At 41.4% G+C, this 16,424-nt stretch overlaps 1 protein-coding gene across 2 annotated transcripts in view; it reads right to left on the bottom strand.

Moving 5' to 3' along the window:
* KLHDC10 (kelch domain containing 10) overlaps positions 1-16,424 on the bottom strand; it is a 98,441-nt gene that overhangs the window by 44,274 nt on the left and 37,743 nt on the right. The window contains exon 2 of one of the 2 annotated variants that reach the window (XM_082256424.1): positions 9,548-9,640. The exons of the other annotated variant lie outside the window; for it this stretch is intronic. Coding sequence (XP_082112550.1) covers positions 9,548-9,640 — 93 coding nt within the window. The remainder of the gene's footprint in view (positions 1-9,547; positions 9,641-16,424) is intronic. 2 annotated transcript variants of the gene reach the window in all.

Below are 16,424 nucleotides of genomic sequence, written 5' to 3'. Positions count from 1 at the left end.
TACACCACAGATCAACCCCAAATGCATGCACCTTCAGACTCGAGTTCAGTCCCAAACCCTACATATTTAGAAGACGCAGGAAATGTTCATTTCTATTGCCGGGTTTAAACAAGAGGAAGGATGTAGGCACATACCTCACACACCAACAGCTTTAGATGCCACAAAAGGAAAGGAGATACACTGCTCTAGGTAATGGGAAGCTTGGTGACCAACAGCGGTGCTCGCCCCGGCTCGCCTCCGTGGACAGTCAATGAAAAGAAATGGCTGCACTCAGATGTGGTCAAAATCCAGGTTTATTGGACATCCCAATGTGGCAAAAAAAGTGGCAAAGTAGACGCGTTTCACACACTAAGATGTGTACTTAAGTCATTACTCATGATTAAGCACACATAGTAATGATTAAGCACACATCTTAGGGCTCTTTCACACGGAGCGGACCGCATTGCGATCCGCTCCGGCACTTTTTTTTTTTTTTTTTTTTACGGAGCGGATGACACTTGAGTCATCCGCTCCATATGTCCGCATATCATCCCATCCGTTTGCGGATGATATACGGACATAATGTAGGTCTATGGGCATTGCGGATGTCAGCGGATGACACCGCTGACATTTGATTTTGCTTCCTTTCTGTTTTTTGAACGGAGGAAAAATAGGGTTCTGTTCGGTTCCAAAAAACGGAACAGAACTGAAAGGAAGAAAATCTGATGTCAGCGGATGGTATTCCGCTGACATCCGCAATGCCATTGACTTACATTATGTCCGTAAATCATCTGCAAAAAATTGGATGATTTGCGGACATACGGAGCGCTCGTGTGAAAGGGCCCTAAGTGTGTGAAATGCGTCTACCTTGCCACATTGGGATGTCCAATAAACCTGGATTTTGACCACATCTGAGTGCAGCCATTTTTTTTTTCATTATCTTTAGATGCCAGTTGGGCATCAATTTCAGTAATGTCAGGGAAGTGGGTCAGACATGGATAAAGCTCATTCACCAGATGGCCATGACCTCTTATAAAAAAGCAGGTCAAAGTGCACTTTTTACAGAAGAAACCCCTCTCTGCCTTGACCATTCAGGATGCCCAGGATACAACAGAACCACAAAGCCACCAAAGACCAAAATGGAAAAAAATTAATTGCACAGTATTTATAACCTTTATGAAAGCACATCATAAACAAAGGCAGACCACTAACATTAAAAAGTGCCAGTATATCCACCTGCTAACCAGTCGCCACTGCGCTCACTCATGCGTTCCAATTACAAGCCGTGATGTCGGAGGGGACTACTCGGAACTCTCGCCACTAGGCGTTTCGTTGATCAAAGTTTTAAGGAAGTTATCTGAAAAAAGTCAATTGAAGAAATGCATTGAGGCGGGACTTCCGCATTGTGACTTCCACCGACATCACATCCAGTAGCTGAAACACACATCTGCTGCTGGAGATTGATCCCCAAAAAAAAAAAAAAGGCACATTTCTGATCACTTCCATCACAAGCCCTGCAGCATGTGCAGCAAGTGTGACTGGTCACAAAATATTAGTCATTTGTGTAGCATAAATTGAATAGCCACAAAAACGCCTATATTGAATTTATGGGTTTTCTACTTCATTCACAGATTTATGAAATCCCTTCTTTTACATTATTCGTTAAACATATTCCTAAACTAAAACAGCTAGATAAACCCTTTGGGATACAAGGTATTTGCTAAATTTGCAACCTAAATTAATATGTACATCAGGTCATGGTGGCTTTTCTGTAAGCATACTTAAAATATGAATGGTGGTAATTCTGGTAAGACTCTGGTAGGACAAAATGAGCCTTAAACTATTACCAGAGTTCCTTCTGCAAAACTGTGACACAGACTAAACCAAGAAACTCCTAATTATGACTGTTCTGGAGACCTTAATTTACTTTAATTTGCAGCTTTGCCATACATATTTAAAGGAGTAGGAGCGAATCAGTGAGCATAATTTTTAGAGCAAAAAAGGCTACTTCATCAGGTTTTTGTTTTACTGTACAATGCTACAATACTTAACGTAAAAAACAAAACAAAAAAAAAACAAATGCGTGGTGAAGAAACTCAGAATATTTTAAAAGCTTTAGTCTAGATTCAGACTGGATACAGTGAGCAGTGCGATTTTCAGTTTGGAGTGCATTTTTGTGGTGTGATTTGTGCTTAACAGCTGTGATTGTAATGCGATTATAATAGTCTATGTAGCTCAAAATCGCACAATTTTCTTAACCGCATCAGAATAGCCCCAGATATAAGTGAATGGCCTTCATGGAAAACAATGTTATTTCACTTGACATGTGAATCTATGCGTTCTGAACCGCATCAAATTCGCATCAGTCTGAACCAGGACTGAATCATTAATAACATATGCAAGCCAAAATTCCTTTTGGTTTAAAACTATAGGGATTATGCTGGAATTCAACAACTATATAGTAGTTAGCCATTTATCTACAATGATATTACACACCAATTAAATCTTATCACTGACTACTCAGGGAGGTTCCATTGAAAGCAAAGATTAGATTCTAATGGCTTTATTAAATTCTTACTTTGCACCCAAGAGACAAGATGCATAAATATTACTCCAACAAAATGTATGCCTTTAGCTTTAAAGAGCACTAAATGCAGGTCTTCTTACTTAATTAGGCTACATGAAAAGGTCTATGTTCTGTTTTTCTAAAAATCAGACAGATTACACAATAATGTCTGCCCTAAAATGTTTACAACCTTCATGCAATCCCAAAAAAACACAGCAGGCCGTTGATCCCACCAGTATGTTGATTTGTGGAACACAACTCAGTATGCGTGGTGAGAATCAAGTACTAACCTTAGTGCTGTCTTGGTCATTCTGCCTCCCTACTAAACAAATTATAAAAGTGATTGGCACTAATAAGCACTTACTCAGCAGGACTGCAAACTGGAGGAAAAACAGACACTGCATCAGTTTTCTCCTTGGAGATCTTGTTGCCAAATCAGTGAGCCCGAATGATGTTATTCCCTTTCTGCCATGACTTTGAAAATTCTGACTCAGCCATAGTAAGATTTTAAGCACTTCAAACTGCATAAACACAGCTATCTCCGATTTAGAGACGAGTGCCTCTTAAACTGAGGATTCTAAGAGCCAAGACCATCAGGGTAGAATAAGAGGAAGGCCATTATAAGGAACAACTCTAAAAGGAGGAGTTGAGGAGATCTGAAATAAATACCACCTTGCCTCATTTTCTGAAGCAGAGACGGCATCTAATTACACATTCTAACTGATCTTGTAACTCAGACTCCTGGCATAATTTGCATTAATACCCACATTGCTTTGAAATAAACCTGTGGCCAGGGCATCTCCCAGGTGGCTCTGCCCTTCTTGGTTGTTACCTTTATGACAAGTGCCGATGTACCCACAGGCTCTGCTCGACCTTCAGGTCCTGACATAGCCTGTGGGTACATCTGTGCAGGTGATTTATCGTGCATACACAAAGACAAAGGATGTTTTCAGACTTAACTGATCGCAGTCTATGCGCGATCACGGGAAACTCTGCGCATGCTCAGATACCTGGAGGACCTGAGCACACGCAGATGTGACGACGGGGTCTCGATACCTGACCCCTGCGGCACATCTGCACACACACAGGGGACAGGGAGCAATTCTCGCCTAGGCGAGAAATGTGGAAGTGCTGCTTTGCAGCGCAAATATAAAGTTGTGGAGGCAGGTCAGCCCAACATGCCCTTAAATGTGAAGATATACTTTAAAGCATGGGTGTCCAACCTTTTGGCTTCTCTGGGCCACATTGAGTGTAGAGACTCGACTTCCTTCCTCCCCAGGAAAAAAAAAAAAAGGATCGTCAGGGGGCAGTGGGCCGCATTGCCCGTGGTTCTGGCCGCAGGTTGGACATGCCTGCTTTAAAGCTTACATCCAAGCAGAACATTTATCACTTGTCAGTATTGTTGCTTTCACACCTAATGCAATACTCTTGTTGTTTTTTTTTCCCCCACTGTCATGTCTGAGAAATACTATGTGCATTATTTGAATCAGGGATTTTTTTCCCTGTGGCATCCATGTTGTGCATCCCCCTGATCATCGGTCAAGTTTCTGCCTTGCTGTAGTTCTTTATAACCAGCAGGGATGGAATTACGCCCAATGTAGTGACAGCAGTGCGGGGCTGACTATGTAGGCCCGCCCAAGACGAAGCCCACATCGCCAATTCCAAACCTTCACTCATCATGTTTGCTGCACATGCTGCCTGTCACTTCCTGCATTTGCCTTTGCATAATGGGAAATGTAATCTTTTCCCGCACAGATGTGCAGGGAGACAGAAAATCCTCCTCCTGGCACAAGGAAGGAGCATTCTTTTCCAAGGGATATCATTACATCTCTGCAAGTGAACATCTTGGACTGGATCAGCTGTTTAACAGAACTTAGGGAGAGGAATCTGCAATTGCAAAGGAAGCAAGATCCTGGAGTACAGCTTCAAGCAGTTAATAAGCTTTAAAACAAACCCTCACCAAAAAAAAAAAAAAAAAAAAAAAAAAAAAAAAAAAAGCGTCGGGGCCCCCCCCCCCAAAATTCATACCAGACCCCTATCCGAGCACACAGCCCGGCAGATCAGGATTTAAGGGATGATCGAGCAAACTATCCCCCCCCCCCAATCCTGGACCAAACCTGGCCACGTGACCTCAACATGGGGGGAGGGGTTTGCTCCCCTGACCCCAAAAGGGCCTCATCCCCCATGTTGGGGACAAGGGCCTCTTCCCAACAACCCTGGGCGGTGGTTGTGGGGGTCTGTGGGCAGGGGGCTTTATCGGAATCTGGAAGCCCTGCCCCCCCCCATTGTACCCCTACTCATTCACCCAAAAATCGTGTCAAAAATAAATAAAAAAATACACAGGTTTTTGACAAAATCCTTTATTAAAAATTAAGAAGTGTCCCCCCAATGTAGCTCCAATGTGTCTTCTTTCTCCTGGTCTTCTCCATCCGCTGAGGTCCTCTTCCTCTGGTTCTTCTCCCTATGGATATTTTTTGGGGGGGGGGTCCCCTTATAATCCATACCAGACTCAAAGGACCTGGTATTGTCAGATCATTGTCAGATCAAAGTCAGATCCTGTTCATTGAAGTCACAGGATGTCAGACATTTAGTCATAGGTCAAAGTCGGATTGGAAGTTGTCCGACTTCCATGTCCGAGCAGAGTGAACTCAACCTCAGAGTGACATGAAATGAAGTAGGTTGATTTATCTGCGAAACTCTGTACACAGTACATTTTCTCCCCAGGGAACTGATGTGAATGTACAATATATATGTCAAGTGCTGCCTAAGGCTACATTCACACTTGAGCGTAGCGCTTTCGTGTGTTTTTTACCATGATTTTACCGCGATTTACAGGCGTTTTTTGGCAGGCGTTTTTAGATTGAATTAGAGACCCATGGAAAACGCCTGTAAACTGCCCAAAAAGAAGCTTGTGTACTTTGAGCGTTGGGCGCTTTGCTCACAGCGTCAAAACGCTCAGATGTGAACAGGGGCCATTGAAATGAAAAGGATTTGTCTTGTTGGGCGTTCCAGTCCCTGCAAGCAAATGGTAGCTCCATAGGACACTGCAAGAGAAAGGAGCCACCCTGAAACAGGAAACCTTCTGCATTGGTCATGGCATCAACTTAAACTGGAAAATAGGCAAGAGGTAAAAGCTAAAATGGTAGTGGAAAGTGCTTAAAACAAACCAAGGGTTTTATATTACTTTAAAAAGTAATTTTTTTTCTTATAAATAGAAAAAAAAATACAAAAATGTATTTTATACACAAGCCATTAATTCTTATTTTAAAAAGTATGATTTTTTTTTCAGTCTGCAGTCAACCAATTTTCTAAAATAGTAATGAAAATGTCAAAAGGTTTCCTTGTACCTGTAGCATCACCCGGAACTTTCTGTATACACTATTAGGCATGTAAACAACATCCCTTAAAATGCAATCTCCTGCTTTTCCTAGCAAGTTCTCCCTGAATATGAAACTGAAGCCGATAATGGGTCTATAGCAGGCAGGCCCTCTTATTTAACACTTGTTTCAAAACAGCAGGTAGAAACTAGTTTTATACGTTTGATAAAAAAATCTTTGCAATATATACAAATGACCCATGATGAAGGTTTTTTGTTTTTTGTAATGCCTTACTGAAGCCATTTTTTTCAAGTTGGATACAGTGGAGAATTTTTTTTGGACTACGCTCTACTAGGGAGATTTGTAACGCACTTCCTGCCCTGATACAAGAAATAGAAGAAGTTGTCACAGGACAGGAAGGCAGAGTAACTATAAAAACAACTAGAACACTAGAACACTTCCTGTTCAATACTGACACAGAATGTAATAAAACTAATTCAAAGCTATAACGGTTCACTGCTCTATCCAACAAGTCATGTTTTAGCTGAACTTCGGCTTTACCTTAGAAAAAAAAAAAAAAGGCAGCCCAACAAAGAAAAAATAAATATATGAAGAACAAATGTTGATTTATCCAGAACATGACCCAATCAATCAAAAATCAGACCAGTCTATGTAAATTCTAACGCTACAATAAAGCTCCGGTGGGTGGCGTGAAACAAGTCAGGGGGCATGGCTTTGGCCGAGACTCGTGGGCTGAGGCCATTTTCAAGTCTACACTAGGTTGGCTAGACAGGAGTGCAGCACTTCTTTGAATATACATACATATATATATATATATATATATATATATATATATATATATATATATATATATATATACACATTTCTCCGGATGAGCGCTTTTGGCAGCCTGCACCTTTCTTTCTCCCTGGTGGCTGCAGGAGTTTGGCTTCCGCAGCTTCAGCGGTGTTCATAATCTAGCACCAAGGTCACTATGAAAATTCTAAATTGTGCCCCTGCAGCTAGGGTAGGACACTGCTTCTGCTGTATCTTATTCCATTAAAGTGTTACTAAACCCAGGACCCTGCATTCACAATACCTGGTCTCCCACAGTACACAGAAATTTCATCATTTTAGTAAATTTAAGCTACACAATACCCTCTCACTTCAGCAATATATATTATTATTATTATTTTACAGGATTTATATAGCGCCGACAGTTTATGCAGCACTTTACAGCTTGAGGGTAGACAGTACAAATACAATACACTTTAATGCAGTAGGAATTAAGAGGGCCCTGCTCGCTTACAATATAGCAGTCTTATGACTTCTATCAGTGTCTGGTTAAAGAGGAAGTAAACCCTCTGAAAAAAAAATGTGAAAAAAAAACCTGTAAAGACAAAAAAGGCATAATGAGCTAGTATGCATCGCATACTAGCTCATTATGAAGTACTTACCTAAAAATGAAGGCCCCGCAGTGCCGACAGGACGGCCGACATGTTCGGCCATCCCACTTCCTGGATCGCATCCTCCGGCCATCTGATTGGCCAGAGGCGCGATCACATCACTCCCGCGCATACGTGCGGGAGCCGCCGTTCGGCTGGGAAGGGCACGGGTGGCCGTTCCTTCAGAGCGCATGCGCGATGACATCGGCTGCATGCATTGTAAATATCTCCTAAACGGTGCGTGTTTTGAGATATTTATAGCACCTATAGGTAAGCCCAGGGCTCGACAATCCCCGGGTCGCATTTGCGACTAGAATTAGCGACCTGGCGCCTGGGGTGCCCTGCAGAAGGTGTCCTGTCATTTTTGCACGGACTTCCACGCCGTCTGAAAATTGAGGCCCCGGCTTTTCGGCCTACTTGAGATGAGAGAGGCTTCCAATGGGGAACTGGCGCCCTCTTGTGGTGGCCGGGAGTAATGACTGTTTCCACTGCCCGTTTGTTCTCCATGCATTACCATCTCCCTGTCCAGTTAGTTACCTTTGACAGGGAGTGTGGTTATTATTAATTTATTTTTTAAATGTAAAAAAATATATATTTTTTCTTTTTATTATATATATATATATATATATATATATATATATATATATATATATATAAAATCTTTTTTTTTTTCCCTCATCGCCATGCCACAGCCGAAGGCCCCTTTCACACGGGCTGTCTGATCAGGTCCGCCTGTCAGTTTTTCAGGCAGACCTGATCGGACCCTTCATTCTGCTCTATGGAGCAGTAATCTGCCGCCATTTGATCCTGTCCGCCAAAAGCAGACGGATGGTGGTTCTATTTTCTATCCATCCCGTGGATCGGATCAAATGGCATCGGATGGAAAGAGACAGACAGTCTGTTTTCATCCAATTGCGCTATAGAGAGTGGGGTTCTAGTCGTATTTATGTGTAAATTTAGTATCCGTTTTATTAAATAAAGCTTGGCTGTTTAAAAAAAAAAAAAAAAACTGGCTCCTAACTTATTTAGCTGGCTCCTAGATTTCAGGAAAATTTGTTAAGCCCTGGGTAAGCCTTACCTATAGGTAAAAGTTTTTAAAGTGGATTTACAACCACTTTAACACATGTAGGAGTTTTACTCTCCTCTAAATGTCCCATGAGTCTGCAGGACCCCGAACCCTCTGTCTGGACCGTGCGGATTGGCCCTGTGCTGATCACATGCACCCTCCCAAGAAACTGTAAAAGAAGAAAAGGATCAGGGGAGACAGGATTTGAGCCTTTTTACACAACGCAGAGGAGAATCCCCTTAGGTTCCCCAGTGAGTAGAACAAGCATGCTTTACTGCATATACAAACTGATTTTATGGTTGTGGGTTTAGTAACACTTTAAAAAAGGGACATAATATAAAGCAGTAGATTAATAAGCCTTTCCACGACTACATATTTTGATAGCAAAAATAACCCCACAAAGGAAGCGTACCAAAAACTGGATACAGATCTATATATATATATATATATATATATATATATATATATATATATATATATATATATATATATATATATATATATATATATATATATATATATATATATATATATATATTATATATTATATATATATATATCATATAGAGAATTTTTAAATCTCTAGGAAGGAAAAAAAAAAAGAACATAAAGAGGAGAGAAAGTAAGCGCAACAGGACACAGAATTTGCACAGTTTAACTGTGGCTAGAGAGACCTAATACAGCTTTTTATTGTCTGTGCTATTTGTAGATTTATTCAACACAGGTCTGCATTTTATCTACTGCACATAGTTCAAAGTCTGTTTGAAAGGTAAATGGAAGTTAGTCTCATATATTTCATTGGAGTTTTCAACAGTGATGCTTTTATAGCAGACTGGAGAAGGTTTTCCTCCTTCATATTCAACTTTAAAAAACACATTCTACAGGAGAATTGTGCCTGCCAGTACACATTCCTAACCATACGTGTTACAGTGGCAAAATGTAACATATATGCAATTTAAAAAAGCACACCGTGTGCCTTTTGAAGTCTTCAATAATGTTGTTTGGAAATGACGAAGAACAAAAAAACGGGTATACAGCCAACCAAAGTCAGCAAAAGACACACAAAAAGCTAGAAACAAGAACACAAAACAGCAGCTAGAAGGACAGAATGGTATTAAAAACACCAGACAAAGAAACAGATGAACTATGTGCATGGCTGGTAATCATCACCCACCTTCTCTTAAAAACCTGCTAGGAATCCTGATGCTGGGACAGGATTGAGTGAAGAGTCGCCTAACGGGAAACCAGCGTACCTTCTTCTTAGAGCCTGTTACCACAATTACCAGCAATGAGTCAGACATACACAACACAGGGCATCAACAGACAGCAACATGAGCAGGGCTAAGACTGACATCCTTTCTTAGTACTTAGGGAAGGACTAATAAATGAATGACTTGATGTAGGGTTAGGGAGATTATGGTCATTTCAAAACAGACAGTCACAGCGTAATGTCAGACATACACTACCCAATTTCTTAGCAATGGGAAAATTATATAGCATCTCTAACAAATTGTTTAAATGAAGGATTGACTGATAAGGAAAATCCTCATTACAGGAGTGGGAGCATGGGCTTCCACAGAATTTTTCAGGGGGGGGGGCATCATTTTAAGGTCACCCATACTCTGCCCCTTTTCAACAATGTAATGAAGGGGAGGGGCTTAGTCATAATTCTTCTGAGTATTTATTTGTATAGAGAAAACAGCAGAATTTATTTTTAAAGCATTTGTTAACCTTAGAAGAAGAAAAAAAATAAATAAATTGATCCGGTTCCCTAAAGCATGTTTAATGGCACAGTACTTGTACTGTGTAATTTGGCCCCATCACCTAAAATACCTGGCTTATCCTGCCTGGCTACATCATCCCCTCTTTAAACTGACCACGGTACACCATGGCTGCTGAGCCCTGACACTGTGGTCACTTTATGTGCCTCCGTCATCCACAGCCCTCCTGTCCTCCTTTGTTCCCTTTCCCCCCTCCCTCCTTGCCCGTTTGCTCCTGTGTCAGTGCCCGCATCCTCCCTTCCTGCTGATGTAGTTTCATTTAACGTTTCATATCCTGTTTAATAATTCTGTGTGGCCCTGTGTCTAGGTTTTATACAAATAAGCCACTCTTTACAAGTTTTCAAAGTGCCAGTTGTCGCTCATGTGACCCCGCCGCCTCTCTCCTCCTCTCCCCCTGCTTCCCTTCATGACTGACATCAGTGAGGAATCCTCAGCCCCGCCCGCTGCAGGCAGCTGTCAGTTGGGGGAAGAGGAGAGAGCCGACTTATCACGTGATCAGTGCTCAGCCCTCTGTAAACAAGGAATAGAACGGCTTTATATATATATATATATATTATATATATTTTTTTTTTTTTTTTAAACAGACACACAGGATTATTAAACAGACCAGACAGGATGGTATAAAGTGGCTTAACCACTTGAAAAGGGGGAAGTTGAGATTCGGGGGGGGGGGGGGGGGGCATTTGCCCCCTCCCGTGCCCCTACCTGCGGACGCCCATGAGTGAGAGGTTAAAATACTGGGGGGGAGCCAAAAATGCAAATCTATATACAATGGTGTTTACTTAGTTTTAAAAATATATATTTCAACTTCAGATTACAGGGGGAACTACCCTTGTGTAATACCAAATCAGTTAGAAGCATCTTTAGGTTTATTGGTCACAAAGTTTGATGATCACCAAACAATCAGCAATACTGTACAAAACCTAAAATTGCTGTATTAAAACACAAATCTAATAAGTCTATAATTTCAAGTAACTTTTAGATATATTTTGCATCTTAAGCTCATAACGCACACAATTTTCTATTTTCTGTATGTCAAATAGTGAAATGAGCATACTTGCTGAATAAGTTCTAATAGAAAAAAAATCGGTTAAAAGATAACCCACCTAAATAGTATAGTGTGGTAACAGTCTGACAGAGCACTGCCACCCAAATGAAACCATATTCAATGTATTGATTTGTGTGATTTTTACAACTTGTATATGCAAGGCTCCATTCACATCTGAGCATTAAACCAGGTATTGATACTAGCGTTTTTAGGGCTTTAAAAAAAAAAAAAAAAAAAAAAATCGTTTTTTTAACAGCTTTTTACAAGTGTATTACAGGGTTTTACAACTTCAGGCATTTTTTCTTTAGCCAATAGAAAGCACTAGGGGAGGAGAGGGAGAGGAAATTAGGGGTTGAGAGCTGCTATTTAAGCGTTTTTACAAGCTTTTTTCCGCTCAAGTTTGGCATTTCTATTGAAGACTATGGGGCCAAAAACACCTGCAACCTGCCAAAATGAATATCATGTACTTTGAGCTTCAGACGTTTAGCTTCAGGAGACTGAATGCTCAGATGTGAACAGGGGCCATTGAAATGAATAGAATTTTGCTTGTTTGGAGTTTTGGAGCTTCAGAGCTGAGCGTTTTACAAGCTTGATATCGCTCAGGTGTGAACAGGGGCCTTCATGCCCAGGACAGCATCATTTTCTCATCAGAATAATTCTAGTTTAGTGATGCTGCAATGTAACTTTGCCATTCCGCTTTCAATACTAGCCTGTAAGTTGTGGTATTAATTCCAAAAACAAAAATTGTAAAATATTGCAGCTTACCATTTCTTAGGTGTGGCAGCTGCATTCGCTTTTTTAGTTTTTTTTTTCCCCCCTCTTTTTTCAACTTGACCAAGATATTCAGCAAAAGTGGCAGTTAGAGGGTTGAGACAAACCATTTAAGGCTTCATGTACACTACAGCGCCTAAACTTGAGTTTAGGAGCTTTGGGCGTTTTTTTTGCCAAAGCTCCTAAACTCCACTCCATAAAAGTGTGTGTGTCCATGTACACAGACTTTTAGGATCATTTAGGAGCTGCTGCAGTTAGGGGAGGCGCAACTTCTCCTGAGTAGGGATGATCGAACGGTTCGGGTCGACCATTGGTTCGACCCGAACATTGACTGTTCGAAATTCGGCCGAATTCCAAACTTTTTGCTGAAAAAGTTCTGAATTCGGCAACCAGAACCGACCAAAATGCAATGGGACAGGAACTGGGCTTTAAAAGCCTGTGATTGGACCAGAACCATCAGTAAAAGCCAATTGAGGGGGCAGGAGAATGCTAGGAATGCGATTGGAGTGACTAGGGGGTCCAGAGGCCAATCATTAGTGAATACGCCTACCAGTATATAAGAATGCCCCGCCAAATCTCTACCATTTTAATACAGGGCTGTGGAAGAGAGTGGAAGCAGTTCTGTTACTTCTGCTCTCAAAGTGTCATTTAGCAATTATTAGTGTGAGGAAAGGGATATCTAGTGTAGTTAGGGTGCTATTTATCACTATAGTTAGTTTTAATAATCTAGTTTCTGCAGGGAAAGTTTTAAGTGTACGGGGACCGTAGTGTAGTGTAGGGTTAACCGACTCTGACTGCTATGGCAGGGTGACAAAACCCTTCCATTTCAGGGTGACCGCTATAGAGAAAAGATCGTTTCTCTTAGAACACTTACAGAACCGGATAGTGGCTTCGCCCCTGTCACCCTGCTTTATGTTGCAGGCGTTTATAGGGCTTTTTTGAGGACATGTTTGGAGTCAGGCATGACATCTGAGCTTCTGTGTAGGGGGGGTATATATTATATATATATATATTATATATATATATATATATATATATATATATATATATATATATATATATATATATATATATATATATATATATATATATATACACACACACATATACACATACACACATAGATGTGAAAGTAGCAGAACACTATGCTTGCGCTAATGAAATAATTAACACCCATATGGCTTCTCTGCTATAACACCTATATATGTGTATATATACCCCTATACAGAAGTTCAGATGTTATGCCTGCCTCCAAAGACCCCCCAAAAAAGCCCAAAAAAACGCCTGCTACTAAACCGGCAAGGTGTGAAAATAGCAGAGCCACTATCCTGTTCTATATTAATTCTAATACAAATAAACTTTTTTTTTCTGGTTCTGGACATGCTACAGAGCTGAAACTTCACAGGTACACTTTTTAGACCCCCCCAGACACTAAATCCAAAGAAATCTCTTTTTTTTCAATAATTTTTTCAATAATTGGATCTCTATCAAAAATGAGAATTTTTAAGAACTTTTTTTGTGTGATTAATAGTCCCTGGGGCATGACCCAGAACCCTAGGCACTTTTTAGGGGCATTTATTGGGTTTTAGGGCTTCAAAATGGTATTTTTTGATTACCGAAGTTCGGGTCCCATTGATTTCAATGGGGTTCTGAAATCCGGGTCGAACTTTCGGGAAGTTCGGGTGTTCTGGTCGAACCGAACTTTTGAAAAGTTTGATCATCCCTACTCCTGAGCACGGTAAAAATCAAATACACTAGCTGCCAATTTAAAAATAAAAAAGTGCCAATTTGCAGGGGCTCTGGCAACAAGTGTACAGCATGTCACAAATCCTCTTGAAGCTCATTCGGAGACCAAAAGGGGTAGTCAAAATCCCAATTTAGGCTCATGACCCATGTCCTTACATATAGTGAAGGCCTGGCTTCTAAAAAGCATACCTGTGTCTAAGGTCAAAACCAGAGTTCATTAGACTTTGCTCAATGAGAAGCTAGCGGCTAGGCTCCAGGGCAGCATGTCCAGGTTTCAGCAAGTTTGGGAACCGTGGATTGCCAACTACCTCCCTTGAGATTTTGACTGTTGACTTAGAACTGCAGAAGCCTCAACTCTAGTGTATCAGGACCTGAACTTATTTTCGCTTCTACCCGGCTGACTCTATCCTTCCTCACCCCCCGCCCCCCAAGCCCATCTTTTACAACTTTGCCTCTTTTCGCAACTGTTTTTCTATCTTCTTGTTTCACATCGAACCATGTGTTAACACTCCTGTGGTATACATACTGGATGTTCACTGCCTCCAAAATGTAGAGTTTGTTTTCTTGAACCTAGTTTCCACATGTGAATTACTTGTACAATCAACTGTCAAAACGCCACACTTTGTTCTTTGACGTTATCAATAACTATTCAAGTGCCAATTCTTTCAAGTTGTAACCTATAGCAACCAACCAGAATAATCTGACTTCAGCATGGTGGACAACATTATGTACTCTGCCCATTCAAGGCATGCAGGACATTCTTCCAACACAATGGTCATGTGGTTAGATTAATAAATACAATGTATTCTCTTCGGTCCATGTATTCTTTTTACAATAAAAAGAATGTAGCAAAAGCATAAATACACCTAGCATGAACAAGCCTGCAATAAAAAAAAAGTGTGCCTCCTCAAAGAGGTCAATAGCGGAACTTACGCTTTAAAACCTGCTTAACAGAGTATGGATAGAAAGCTTAACACAGACAACAGCCAGTTTTTTTCCACAAAACAGCACTCCACAGAGCATCACAGGGCATGCAATTCTTAGGATAGGATTATTACTGGATCTAGACCAACACAAGAGCCAAAAGCAGAAAAATAAAAGCCAACACACAAAAGTCAGCTGAAAAGTTGGGATTGGCACATTTTAACAAACATGGAAATGTACTGCAAGTAAGGCCCCTTTCACAAAGGCGGACCGTTCAGATCCGCCTGTCCGTTTTTTTGGTGGATCTGAACGGTCCCCCCAAGCATCCCTATGGGGCATCGGATGTCAGCGGAGACATGTCCGCTGACATCCGATCCGTCAAATCTGGACGGATGGAAACCCTATTTTCTGTCTGTCTGTCCAGCGGATCGGATGGGATGATAACGGACCGACAGTCCGTTCCCATCCGATTTCCCCCATAGAGATGCATGGGGAACTGACAGCTGTGTCTCCGCACACGGCACGCGGAGACACAGCCGTCATCCTTCTGCTCAGCGGGGGATCGGCGGATCAATCCCCCGTTGAGAAAAACGGAGTCCGTCCAATGGACTCAGTGTGTGAAAGAGCCTTTAGATGTTCTGAACTATCCCCAGTTAAATATAACCAGCCAATGCATGTGTATACTATTACTATAGTCGTTTCTGATCGAATACATTGAAGTAATTGTAAAGTCTTTGATTATTTAAAAAAAAAAAAGAAAAAAAAAAAAAAACATGTTATACTTACCACCCCTGTGCAGTGGTTTTGCACAGAGCAGCCCGACTCCTCACCTTCTCGGGTTCCTTTTCACTCCTCCCTCCTGTCAAGTGCTCCCACGGCAAGCTGCTTGCTATGGGGGCATCAGAGCTGCAGCTCCATGTGTCCATTCAGACATGGAGCTGTGGTTTCGACCCCGCCCACTTTCTCTCTTGATTGGCTAACTGACTTTGATTGACAGCCGCGGGAGCAAAACGGTGCCACGGCTGTGACTCAGCCAATCAGGAGGGAGAGTCTCGAACGGCCGAGGAATTTGTGGACATCACTGAACAGAGAGTAGGGGGTAACGGGGAGGCTGCTAGACACAGAAGGTTTTTTTTTATCTTCTGCATAGACTGCATTAAGAGAAAAACCCTTCTGCCTTTACAACTCCTTTAACAGTATTTATGAAGGGACTGGATCTAGTATACAGTGAAATACAGGTCCTGTGCGGACTTTGGACTTGATAAAACATAGTGAACCAACACCAGCAGAGGACATGGCTCCCCAAATCATCACTGACTGTGGAAACTTCAAACTGGACCTCATGCAAGTTGAATTCTGTGCCTCGCCACTCTTCCTCCAGAATCTGGGACATTGATTCCCAAATGAAATACAAACTTTTCCACAGCCCGTGATGATTTGGGGAGCCATGTCATCTGCTGGAGTTGGTCCATAGTGTTTTATCAAGTCCAAAATCAGCACAGCCCTCTAACCAGTAAATTTTAGAGCATTCCATGCTTCACTCTGCTGACCAGCTTTATGGAGACGTTGGCATCATTTTCCAGCAGGACTTGGTACCTTTCCACACTGTCAAAAGTATCAATACCTGGTTTAATGATCATGGTATCACTGATTGATTGGCCAGCAAACTCCCCCGACCTAAACCCCATAAAGAATCTGTGGGGTATTGTCCAGAGGATGAGATACGCCAGACCTAACAATGCAGACGAGCTTAAAGCCGCTATCAAAAAGGAACCTGGGTT

Source organism: Pelophylax lessonae (genome assembly GCF_965119305.1).
Source record: "Pelophylax lessonae genome assembly, chromosome: 4".
Lineage (NCBI taxonomy): Eukaryota > Metazoa > Chordata > Amphibia > Anura > Ranidae > Pelophylax > Pelophylax lessonae.
Note: the sequence above shows the minus strand (reverse complement) of the source record. Positions and strands in the feature narration are given on the sequence as shown.